The 13,618-nt window shown below is 35.3% G+C and overlaps 1 protein-coding gene across 2 annotated transcripts in view; it reads right to left on the reverse strand.

Moving 5' to 3' along the window:
• The window catches only part of PDHX (pyruvate dehydrogenase complex component X), a 41,235-nt gene that overhangs the window by 25,983 nt on the left and 1,634 nt on the right, over positions 1–13,618 (reverse strand). For both annotated transcript variants that reach the window (XM_034417359.3, XM_087877269.1), the window contains exons 2-5: positions 9,840–9,923; positions 5,305–5,405; positions 2,307–2,497; positions 573–671 (exon numbers count right to left, since the gene is read on the reverse strand). In XM_034417359.3, the coding sequence (XP_034273250.1) occupies positions 573–671; positions 2,307–2,497; positions 5,305–5,405; positions 9,840–9,923 (475 nt within the window). The remainder of the gene's footprint in view (positions 1–572; positions 672–2,306; positions 2,498–5,304; positions 5,406–9,839; positions 9,924–13,618) is intronic.

The following is a 13,618-nucleotide window of genomic DNA, read 5'->3' on the forward strand; positions in this document are numbered from 1 at the left end:
CGCGCACACACACTCGCTTCACTTGCGCAGAAACTTCTGCACATGTGCAGAGCATATTTGATGATGTCCGAGTGGGTGGGCGGAACCTCCCACCGCCGCTACTACTGGTTCACCCGAACTGGGGCGAACCCATAGGAACCCACCACTGGTTAAACTTAATTTTGGCATGGTACAGTAGTTGCTCAACTCTGTAAACTGTTTAAGTCTTACTCTTGCATCTTAAAGATGTCAAGTTTGAAAAACACTGGTTCTCCCTTTCTCTTTCTTCCCCTTTCTTTTCCATCTAGATTCTATTATTTCTGTACCCATGTGATTCACCATAAGATTTTACTCAGTGTGTAACTTAAAATACTGTCATGGCGCTTCTATATCCCTGTCTTCATAGTTTCAACTGAAAAACTAATTCCTTCACCCCCATATTCCTTTCTGTTTTTGACCTTATTACAACTAATACACAGTTCCATTTGCAAGGAAAGTAAGATATCAACTGGTATAGTTGAGTCTTACAAAAATTAGAAGGAATAAATTTTATAGAATATGATATATAAAGAAAAAGTTCACATTTCACATACTCTTTTGTGAAAATTCCTCGAGGTCCCGAGGGTGTGCAATGACTTGCATCAAGTCCATGTGTTTCCAAAATATTACGGGCAGCAGGACTTAAGCGAAACCTAAAAAACAAAGGTACAACTGTATTAAAAGGGTACATACAAAAAAGTAACACAGCATTTATTATATATATATATACCATATTTTTTTTTTAAATTTAAATGACGAAACAATTCTGATTATTAAAGTGATACTAAAGTCTTCCACAATAACCTCTAAAAAGTAAAAATAATTTATCTAGAGAAACAGTAGCCAACAAGAAACATATTTAACAACACTTTGCTGACACAAACTAACCCTCCCCCCCCTCAAAATCTGGTACTTTCCAGATGTGTTAGTATACAACACATCCATTAGCTCTAGTCAGCATGATAATTATCAGGATGCTAAGACAGTTTAACACATCTTCAAAGAAAATGATGCTTTATTGTAAGTATGTTATATTTGCTTTTAAAGTAATGATTCTTGAACTGGTAACAATTTGCTCCAATTATTGTTTCCTCCTTTACATTTTCAAAAGGAATTACTTACAAATGATAAAAAACTTTATCCATTTCACCCTTTAATAAACTATAATGTTCTCTGGCAACTTAAAAAAAAGATACTACTTTAGCCAAAAGCTGAAACCTATTAACATTTTTAACTAAATGGAAAAATATTAAATTGGGATATATTAGAGACATCCTATATGTTAAAATTAAGAAAGAATCAAGCAATGTGGATCAGAAGTGTGTAGGATAAAATATTAGGTACTTTTTTAAAAACTATCTGGAGTCATCATATTAGCCATGTTTTAATTTACCTTGTCCACAGCCTGGTCTATTTAGTTTTTTAAAAAATACCATTCTTATATTGCCATTCACTGAAATGTTAAGACAACCAATACATCAATAGTAAATTATATAGGAAAAGATTTATTGCATCTATGCCCCTGATATGGAACATCGTGCCTTGGAGATGAAAATGATGCTACCGCTTGCTGAATTTTGTATGGCAGTCATGACTGAACATTTTGAGGCCTTTGATATCTAACACACAACAATAAAACTGACACACTAGGGGTTAGATCTGTGCTGCTGGAATATTTTATTGTTGTTTTGGGGATTGTATGGATTTGTATGGATACATCAAATTGATTATTGATATAGCAGTCGTTTCGGCGGTTAGTTTCTTGGAGTCAGTGTTCTACAAACACTGTAAATAAATAGTTTTCCACCAAAAATGTACTGATGTAAAGGCTTGTATTTCCACTTATTTCATTTACTATTTCTATACCATGGATAATGCACAGAGAAGTGTAATTTTCAGAGCTGTAGTTACTACTATAGCGCTGCTAGTATCACTAAGAATAAATGGACTGAAATTAGAATTTTTGAGGTTTCCATAAATTCTATTATAGAATAGAATAGAATTCTTTATTGGCCAAGTGTGTTTGGACACACAAGGAATTTGTCTTGGTGCATACGCATAAACTCTATTATTAGAATACAAAGTACAAATTGCTGTGAGAGGTTAGGCTAAGATATAAACTTTGACTATTTCCTGATTATTCTGCAACTTTTAGAATAGGATATTAAGATATGGATTTTTATGCATCAGGAGCAATCTAGTTTCTCACACGAATACAAAATTCTACAGAAGACTCAGTAGAAATATGTACTGAAATACATCAGTTGATGAGGTACCCAGAGACTTACTGTCCTTTTCCATGGTGGTCTTCTATTTTAGGAGCTAATGGGAGAGTTGGGAAAGAGGCTGTTGATGCTGATGATGTCACAGGCTCAGAGGGTGCATCACTTGGTATATCAACTTGCTTCCAGTCTTGTCCTTCTTCTACTAGCAAACCAATTAGTGCACCCAAGCGCACATTTTTACTTCCTTCTTCCTTCTGAAATGGAATAGAAAACAGAATGCTGAAGACTTATGAAATTACCATGTTTTTGCATCATTTAGTGAACAACCACTTTTAAAAATTAAATCAATCCCAGTCTGCAAACATACTATTAAACTAAGATACTAACAGGATCCAATCTGGGTTGGTCATTGGGACCAGAGATTTTTGTCTTCTGAGCTTTTGGACTCATGCTGGAGCCCATCTTCGGGGAACTGTATGTGATTAAGGTTTGGGGGAGCCTTATATTTGCTATTAAACAGAAAATTGACAGCTAAGGAGCAGGAATTACAACTAGCTGCAGACCTCTGGAACGTGTAAATGTCTGCCTGGTAAATTTAGTCCTTGTTGGCACTTGCATGACTTCCTTCTTCTCCTTTTTCTCCCCTGTCCAATTACACTTCCTCTCATTACCATCTCATTTTTCAAATACTGTTAGTGATTGAAAGAATTCATAAATATAGTAAGAAATGTTTACATTTGTCTATCTGTAACTAAACTGAAAGATAGAACAGATGAGATAGCTAAAACTAAATATATCAATTTTTCCTTGATTTTGAGAAAAATAATAACCACTTGCCCATTCTAAAAGTCATTAACATATTATTGTTTCAATGAAATTACAAAAAAGTAGAATAAAAGACCTTTCAAGAAAAAGGTCTAAAACTAATTGTGATGAAGCTACGTTGTGAAAGATAGGTACCATTATCTTAGATGCAGCCCTATTATGTTAAACTCCAGACAGGCATTTTCTTGCTTGATTTCTTCTTAACTGCCCAGGAAGGTATTTTACAATCCATTCATGTATCAAGATTATCTTTGATACTCATTTGCATAGCATATTGAAGCAGAAAGTTTCAACTGGAGGTTTCATACCACAAACAGTGAAGTGATCTGAATTTGTATACAGTAACTTTACAGTATGATATTGCTATAATCGAATTTTAACATGCATATAATAGTGTGTACAATTAAGACTTTGTACTAGCTAGTGATATTTTCTGTCATATCTCCTTCATTGGCAGTATTTTTAATCTACAAATATTTGAGTCCCTACTATTTTTACAACTACTCATCATATTGGCATTGCAAAAAAGATATTTACTCAACCTAAGAGTTATGTAATGCGCAACATGTTTCTCTCAAACCAAAGCATGGTGTTAGGCAACATTGTATAATCACATGATTTCAAAAGCAGGTATTTGTCAGATTCAGCTAGCAATCATTTTCTGAAACCAAAACAAGCCTATACAGAGTCATATGAAAAATAAACTGTTTTACCAAAATATATTTTATGTATATTTTAAACCAGGGTGGATAAAAATCAATGATTTTTTAAAAAAAATCAAAAAAATCAGATTTTTTAAAATTTAAATCGGATTTTTTTTTATTTTTATCAAATTTATTTTAATAAAAAACTTTTGGGGTAAAAATCTATCGTAAGATAGTTTTCTATTTAAGATACATAAATAATTTAGTTTATTCAGCATGAAATGGAGCTTAGTTATGTAGCATGAGGTTGTATATGAGTAGCAGAGATGACAGTTGGTCTTTAAAAATTATGATTTAAATCGAGTTGATTTAAATCAAGCCTTTTTACTAGTGATTTAAATCATGATTTAAATTGTGATTTAAATCAACTCGATTTAAATCAAATCCACCCTGTTTTAAACTAATAAAAAAGTTAACATTTCAAAAATGTTACACTTCAATGAAAATGTATTGTTAACAAGTCAATAGCAAACAATATTTTTCAATCTATTGTAGAAGGGAAAGACTAAACGTTCTGTTAGTCATTTTGTAAATTGCCATAAGTCTGTACTGATTTGGTAGTATACCCACAGATTAAATAATATATGCTAACTAAATAATATATGCCTGCTTACTGCAATCATGTTAGTCCACATTAAAACTTTATTTCCTTATTGATTTGACAATTTTCCACGAACAATATTTTCAATTTGAAATGGCTTTATTCACATGCTCTTTCTTAGGATAATTTTTTTGATTTCTTCACAGTTTACAGAGTTTAGATTTCTAGCCATATGATTCATGCTTATTATAATTCCTTATATCCACAATTTTAAAATAATAAGTCCTCCTAAAATGAATGATCATAAATAAAAATTCAATAAACATAACTTGAAAGCGAAGAAATAAAATACTTTCTAGGATTGTAGTCCATCTGAGCAGACTTGTGGGACTTCAGTTGGATCATTGTTTCAGAAATCTGTAAATCTATTTCAATATTGTATCTTTTTTGAATTCTGCCAATATTGGTTTTAAAATAGCAAATATTCAAAAAGCAACTTTTGATGTCATAGAAAAGAAGATAGTAAGAAAAATTATTGGGTTTTTATTTGGGTATTTTATTTATTACTTGGTAAGCCGCCTGGAGTCACTGAGAGTGAGCCAGTACCCATATCAATTTAATTAATTAAGTAAGTAAGTAAAATAAATGTCATGAAAGATCTAAACATTTATTCAGGTGAATACTAATAATTCAGTAGTTTCACAAAAGGTAAAATAAGACCAATTATATGCAAGCACACACACAACCAATTGCATTTTTTTCTGTACTTCTCCTCCCCTTCCAATTTAGCATCCTTCCTATTTGTATAAATTGCAATAAAAATAACTCAATCATTGTGGTTTCAGATTCTGGGAATTGTATCCTAATCTGGAATACTAGGTCAAGAAATTTTAATTAGATACTTAAAATCAGGAAAAATAAATCTAAGTCTAGTGAAACTTAAGTATATATTCTAAAGATCATAATTTATAATAACTTAAATTACTCCTACCATTATTTTAGCTAATATGCCATCTTCACTTGATTCCATTGTAACCACTGCTTTATCTGTTTCAATTTCACATAGGGCATCTCCTACATTCACTGTTTCTCCTGTAAAATAAAAATAAAATTCAATCTTTTCAACAAATTTCATGTTTTCTTTCATAGTTTATATTAAGTTTATAAACTAAATTATAGTTTGTAATTTAAAAATAAAATCATTTAACTTAAAACACAAGTTTTGTTAAAAACTGTAATGAATAGATACTAAATAATTTGCTTTTAGATAAAGAAAGTGCATTTCAGTACAAATACAAAATAAATGATATGAATAAGGTAAATTAAGGATGAAATTAATATGGCTTGTGGCACTGAGTGAAAATCCATATGGCGTCCTTACCTTTATCAATTGTGCCCATATGTAAAAAATAGGAAAAGTGATACTGACCATTGGCTGATGTACAACCAGCTGTATTAGAATTGCTTGCAAATAAAATTCAGTATAGAAAGAATTACAGATTAATTGATCTGTATCAACCCTTCTCCAATGTATTTCTTTCCATACCTGTTAAGACTGCAACTCTCAGGAGGCTAATTAGTAATTATGGGAATTGTACAAATCAGCAACAGAAATGAAGAATGAGACTAAGTCAAAGTAAGTTTACAGAAAGAAATTCATAGCAATACCCAGGATTAAAAGGAAAAAGTACTAACAGGGCAACTATATAGTGCCTGGAGGCTGTGCGGATCTGGAGGAACAGGCTCAAGCTCAACTCTTCCAAGACTGAGTGGCTGTGACTCCCGGCATCCCGATATAGTCAGTTGACTCCATCACTGACTATTGGGGGCGAGTCTTTGGCCCCCACAGAAAGGGTTCGCAATCTGGGAGTCCTCCTGGATATGCAGCTGTCCTTGGAGGAACATCTGACAGCTGTAACCAGGGGGACCTTTTGTCAGATTCGCCTGATTTGCCAGTTGCGGCCCTTTCTTGATCAGGATTCCCTGTGCACAGTCACTCATGCCCTTGTCACCTCTCGGCTTGACTACTGCAACACTCTCTACATGGGGCTCCCCTTGAAGAGCACCCGGAGGCTCCAACTGGTCCAGAATGCAGCAGCGCAGGTAGTGATGGGAGCAACATGGCGCTCCCATGTAACACCGCTCCTGCGCGAGCTGCACTGGCTCCCAGTGGTCTTCCGGGTGCGCTTCAAGGTGTTGGTTATCACCTTTAAAGCGCTCCATGGCATCGGGCCTAGTTATCTTCGAGACCGCCTGCTGCTACCGACAACCTCCCATCGTCCCGTGCGCTCCCACAGAGAGGGCCTCCTCAGGGTGCCATCAGCCAATCAATGTAGGCTGGTGACCCCCAGGGGGAGGGCCTTCTCTGTGGGGGCACCTACCCTCTGGAATCAGTTGCCCCCAGAGATAAGGAGAATCCAAGACCTTAGTGCCTTCCGCCGTGCCCTTAAAACTCACTTTTTCCAGCAAGCCGGGCTGGCTTAAGAAGAAATTTTAAATGTTTTAATTGGTTTGTATTTTTAATCTTGGGCCAAATTTATATATATTTTAATTGTTTTTTAATATTTGTATTCCATGTTTTTTTCATTCTGGCTGTACACCGCCCTGAGTCCTCAGGGAGAAGGGCGGTATATAAATTTAAAAATAAAATAAATAAATAAATAAATAAATAACTATATGAAATAACGCAATGTTCCCAAGAAGAGAAGAAAACCAAAACTATCTAAGAATAAAGAAAAAAAAATTAAGACAGGGATTACCACCTTGTATCAATAAAGGATGCCAGGTAGTTAAGAATAAACAAAATTATCCTAAGTAATAAATTGCAATGAGCCTGCAAACAGAAATTTCATGCAATCTGATATTTTAGTATTAAAAATCTCTCTAAATAAACAGTACTGTCCCATTTCTCTTTTTTTAATGCACTCACACAAAACAAATTTAAGAAGTAATCTGAAATTGCTTTGGAAGTTCGTAAAGGGAGAAAAAATCCTATTAGATTTAATTTATATACTTAATTTCAGAACTTAAAAGAAAGAACTAAATATGAATTTCTATATAAAAGTATGAAGGCTATTGCTTAATAATGCATTGTAAGCCGCCCTGAGTCTCCGGAGAAGGGCGGCATATAAATTAAAGCAAAAAAATAAATTAAAAAAAATACTATTTTTAAAATGGAATAACTTAGCTAGCATTTTGTCCTAAATTCAATAACATTTGCCATTTGATTTCTGTGTTAATGAGTTAATTGATCCAGAATTCTTCATTTAACTAAAAGTTGGTAAGACACTTTCCATTTAAAATGAACTAAACTGGATAAGTTCCTAAATGGTTCTGGAGTCAAAACATCTAATATATTCAGTACTTCCTCTGGAAAATTATACTAACAAAGGTTTGATTCTCTGTCATTTGACTGACTTCTGTGTTAATGAGTTAATTGATCCAGAATTCTTCTTTAACTAAAAGTTGGTAAGACACTTTCCATTTAAAACGAACTAAACTGGATAAGTTCCTAAATGGTTCTGGAGTCAAAACATCTAATATATTCAGTACTTCCTCTGGAAAATTATACTAACAAAGGTTTGATTCTCTGTCATTTGACTGACATTGTGTACAGTGATGATTTTATTAGAAAAGGAAAAGGTCATTTAATTGTCTTACTGAAAGAAAGCAAACTGACCTGCCTAAGCCCTAAATTTGATTTCTCATAATTTTCCACGTCAAAGACTTAAATATTGCACAATTATGTTCAGAATTTTAACAGCCAGGTCACTGAAATGACATGTACAATTTTGACATCTACTTCCTCTGTTATATTTATGTAAAAACAAAATACAGAGAATATTGAAGGGTAATGATGTAAGTAGATCATGTTCCTTTGAAATGGCAATTGTAAACAACAGCCACTGGGAAATGTTTCAAAATCAGTATTAGATCTCTGCAGACATTTCATTTAGAAGAGTCTATAATAAATCTGAAGAAGAAAAAAGGGAAAAGGAGGACAAGGAAATAATCAGGTACTTATCTATTTAGTAAATTCAAAAATGCAATTTGTTCCTTTTGCTATAATACAAACAAATTTTATCAGGTTCGCCTGATCTGCCAGTTGCGGCCCTTTTTGGACCGGGACACCTTACGCACAGTCACTCACGCCCTTGTCACCTCCCGGATGGACTACTGTAATGCTCTCTACATGGGGCTCCCCTTGAAGAGCACTCGGAAGATCCAACTGGTCCAGAATGCGGCTGTGCGGGTGGTTATGGGTGCGACTCGTTGCACCCACGTGACACCTCTCCTGCGTGAGCTGCACTGGCTCCCAGTGGTCTTCTGGGTGCGATTCAAGGTGTTGGTTACCACCTTTAAAGTGCTCCATGGCTTAGGACCTGGGTACCTTCGAGACCGACTTCTGCCACCAATAGCCTCCCACCGGCCAATTCGCTCCCACAGAGAGGGACTCCTCAGGGTGCCATCGGTCAAGCTATGTCGGCTGGCGACACCCAGGAGAAGGGCCTTCTCTGTGGGAGCTCCTGCCCTGTGGAACGAACTGCCCCCGGAAATACGCAAGATCTCCGACCTCCATGTGTTTCGCTGTGCCCTTAAGACCCTGCTGTTCCGCCAGGTAGGGCTATCTATGTAAATGATTTTAAATTGGGTGTTTTAAATTTTGGGTTTTAAATTCGGGCTGAAATTGTTTAATACTTTTAACTATTTTTTTTTTTTTTTTTTTTTTTTTTAATTTGATTTATATGCCGCCCTTCTCCGGAGACTCAGGGCGGCTTACAATGCGTTAAGCAATAGCCTTCATTCTTTTGTATATTTTATACAAAGTCAGCTTATTGCCCCCACAAACTGGGTCCTCATTTCACCTACCTTAGAAAGGATGGAAGGCTGAGTCAACCTTGAGCCTCGGAGAGATTCGAACCAGCAGAAATTGCAGGCAGCTGTGTTAATAACAGGGTGCACTAAACCACTGTACTATCAAGGCTCTATTCTCTATTCTCTATTCTCTATTTTAAAACTGTTGTTTGTACCTTGTGTTTTTAATTGGCAGTACACCGCCCTGAGTCCTTCGGGAGAAGGGCGGTATATAAATTAAATTATAAATAAATAAAATTATAAATAAACCATTACTATAATTGCACCATGAGATCAGCGACCTTAAATACTTTTCAAGTTTTCCTTAGAATACTGCTTATGTATAAATAGAAAATGAATTAATAAGTTTCTCTTTTACACAATTTAATTACCTTCATTTATACCATAATCATAAATTGTTTAAACCATACATCCAACCAAACCTATAATGGGACAATGCAAATTTAATAAACATATGAATTAATGACATCTTCAATACTCTGTAAAACTGATAAAATTATGCATGCTAAATCTACAACAAATATCAGTCATAAGGGAATAGCAGCATAATGATAATTTATTTTTTATAGAAAAAGGAAACAGGAGTAAATTATACTGGAAAAGATAAAATATTTCAATGTTCAAGACAGTATTTTAATAGCTCAGACTTACCTTCTGTTTTCAACCATTTCACTATATTTCCTTCTTCCATTGTAGGTGATAAAGCAGGCATAGTGATTTTAATAGCAGGGATACCTAGAAGGAGAAAAAATGTATCATCATCATATTGTTTCAGTTTCATGAGAACAGCCAACAAATTCACAGTACCAAATTCATAGAAAGAACCATGTGTGCTACATGCAATTCATGGTATAGCGATTCTACAAGGAGCTATTATGAGGACAATCTTAAGTGAAGGAAGAGTAACTAGAGGCTGTGAAGAAAGTTGGCCCATAAGCTAACTTAGTTGACCTAATATCATATCCTTAACAGCTACTTATTGACAATGGAAAAGGTAGATTGGGTACCATGTACTAAAAAGTGGAGTAGAGAAATACAAAGCTAAATTCTGAAAAACAAAATCTATTCCACCAGTGTTCAAAAATTACATTTAACTATGTCATATCTGACGCGAGAAAGGAAAGCAAAACATTCTCAGTCTGTCTTTGGTGTTTCCAAAAACACTGCTGATGGTCTAATTGACTTTGGAGTTTGTAGGACATTAGTTTTTAGTGTAATATTGTATATTGATCCCACATTAGGCTAAAGCAATGTATAACAAATCCAAATTATACAAATCTATAAAGAAAAACTTAGTAGTCCTTGAATTACGACCGTAATGGAGTCTGGTCTTCCTAAATTGTAAGTCATGATGGTTGTAAATCGGATGACCCATGTGACTGACTCAATTTTGCAATCTTTTCTGCATTATAAAATGTGATCACTTAACCGTGGGATGCTGCAAATGACCATAAATGTGGGCCAATTGCTGAGCACCCAAAGTGTGATCATGTTTTCCCTGAGGAGGGAGGGCCGTCAGAGTTTGAATCCTGGTCATAAGTACCCCCGAGAGGCCCTCAAAACTTAAAATGATCACTAAAGCAATCAATCATAAGTACTACCTGTAACTGACCTGTGATATTATTTAGTAGCGTTAGAAGTAGCAAAGAAATTATAGGTGTAGATTAAGCAAGAAAGGTAGTTTGACACAAAGTTGCAGTTCGTATTGTGAAATGTGATTTCATTTTAGATGGGTAATAAGACTATGAATGGATATAATCTACAGAGACTTACCTGCCAAGGGCTTTATTTTCAGTTCTTATAAGAGACTGCAAATGATTTACCTATCCTCCGTCCCCGTCCCCCCCAAAAATATTGAAATTCTATGCTAGAAGAGGGTCAGAAACCCACTCCTCCTCACCGAGCAAGCCCACCACAAAGAGCCCATTTCTGCCTAATGGATTGACAGGGAAAAAGCAGGTCTGAAGAAGAAACCTCTCTTCTTTTGCAACCATGTAGATCATCCTTCTCAAACACATTCATCAACCTGTATGGAATTTTTCATAGCCTACTGCAATCTGAATAACTTGTAATTGAAGTAAATACTTTATTCTTGAAAGGTGTTCCTTAAATTTTTGAGGCATAGGCTTTGATTCAAAGATAATCTTTTACTTGAAGTGATATCAGAATGGTATAGTCCACCTTCCCTTAAGTCTCATAACAGATATAGCCATGAGAGAAGACTTGTTAAAGCTTGAAAAAAAGAGATCAGGAAACTCCATAACTGTAGACAAAAGTACACTGAAAAAAACATTTCAGAAAAAGGCTATGTTGCCAAGAATGCTGCATGATTGACAAGCTAGATTCAGCAATTCAATGACACTTTAGCCTTTGGGTGTTTAACCTTTTGGCTTGCCTCAGCCGCACTGAGTGAAGAGGGAAGAGGAATTGCCTTGGGCAGCATATAAATATAAAATATATACATATAATGTGCATGTATGTTTATGTGTACACACATTAATATAATCTATATATTAATGTATATAATAATGTTAAAAGTTTATGATCTTGTGAGACTCCAGCTGTCCAGGGCTCTTGGTTCAACACACCTATTTTAGCCTTTATGCACAACATACAATATCATTCCACTGAATGAATGAATACCCAGGAATCTTAAGGAGCAAAAACTAATAATTGCAAAGCAACAATTTTTCCCTGGAACCAAATTAGGATAGATATTTTAGATATTTGCATTAATCCTTTATTTAATGCTTAACTGCTTATGCTATCATCAATGAGAGACTCACACTGATTAAAATCTGTAGCTCCCCATTCCCTCTGCTTCCAACTTTCCCTGCAAGCTTCCTCACTGACTTTCTAGGGAAAGTGGCAGAGATTACAAATGGCAATTACATGATTGCAAGGCACTTGGTAACTGGTTATAAATGTGAGCCAGCTGTCAGCTACGCCAAAACCCATAATATGACCAGAGTGATGGGGGATGATGTTTTACAATGGCTGCAAGTCATTTTCAAAGCTGTTGCAACTTTAAATGGTTGTAAAACAATTGATTGTATGTTGAGGATTACCTACAGTTCATTTTGAAACAAAATCTGTATGTGAATTTATTAAAAACTAATATACCAATTAAACATTTGCATGCACAGAGAGATTGGCTCAAGTATGTAAGACTATTAAATCCTCACTTTAGAATGTATCTGGAAATAAGCCTCAATCATCATAGTCAGATATACTTCCTATTAATCATCTGCCATTTTATCTTTTTATTTTGTTGCTGTTGTTGTTAGTTGTGAAGTCGTGACCCATTGCGACCACATGGACAACGTTCCTCCAGGCCTTCCTGTCCTCTACCATCCTCTGGAGTCCATTTAAGCTCACACCTACTGCTTCAGTGAATTTATCCAGCCACCTCATTCTCTGTCGTCCCCTTCTTCTTTTGCCCTCAATCTTTCCCAGCATTAGGCTCTTCTCCAGTGAGTCCTTCCTTCTCATTAGGTGGCCAAAGTATTTGAGTTTCATCTTCAGAATCTGGCCTTCTAAAAGCAGTCAGGGTTGATCTCCTCTAGGACTGACTGGTTTGATCACCTTGCAGTGCAAGGGACTGGCAGGAATCTTCTCCAGCACCATAGTTCAAAGGCCTCAATTCTTTGGCGCTCAGCCTTTCCTATGGTCCAACTTTCACAGCCATACATTGCAACTGGCAAAACCTTAGCCTTTACTATATACACTTTTGTTGGCAGGGTGATGACTCTGTTTTTTAGTAAGCTAGCTTTCCTTTTAATTTCTTGGCTGCAATCCCCATCTGCAGTGATTTTGGAGCCCAGAAAAATAAAATCTGTCACTACTTCCATTTCTTCCCCATCTATTTGCCAGGATATTTTTTTATACTGAACACATATTCTTAATATGAATCAATATACAATATTGTGATCTTATTAAATCTAACATATGCATGAAGAATGCTGTAAGTATGGAATATGGCTGTACTATAAATATAATGCATCATCAAAACACTTTTTAACCTTTAGCATTCTGCCTGAACTTAGCAGTGTTTCTTCCCACTATTTTGCAAATCTTCCCCTTAATATGTAACATGGAGCAAAATATGGCAGCAATGCTTTGCTTCTCTATATTTAATATTTACCCTATACGATTAACTCTTTGAGGACATATTCTAGAGGAGAATGTAAAATATGCTTATTGATATTGATTCATTTCACAAAAGGCAATCGGCCCGCTCTTGGGATGCTTGATTTAACCCTATTATAAATAGTTCTCCCTTTGGCCTACGTTATATCAGAAAGCCAAAATTCTAAAATTAGTTCTGAAAGGAAACGTTCAAGGGACTGAAAAGAAATGGATCTACATTAACAGAAAGCCTAAAGCTCATCCAAGCAGCCTGAACCACTTGCAAGATCCTTCTTTATACC

This window comes from Pantherophis guttatus, chromosome 1 (assembly GCF_059756535.1).
Source record: "Pantherophis guttatus breed Tessera chromosome 1, ASM5975653v1, whole genome shotgun sequence".
Classification (NCBI taxonomy): domain Eukaryota; kingdom Metazoa; phylum Chordata; class Lepidosauria; order Squamata; family Colubridae; genus Pantherophis; species Pantherophis guttatus.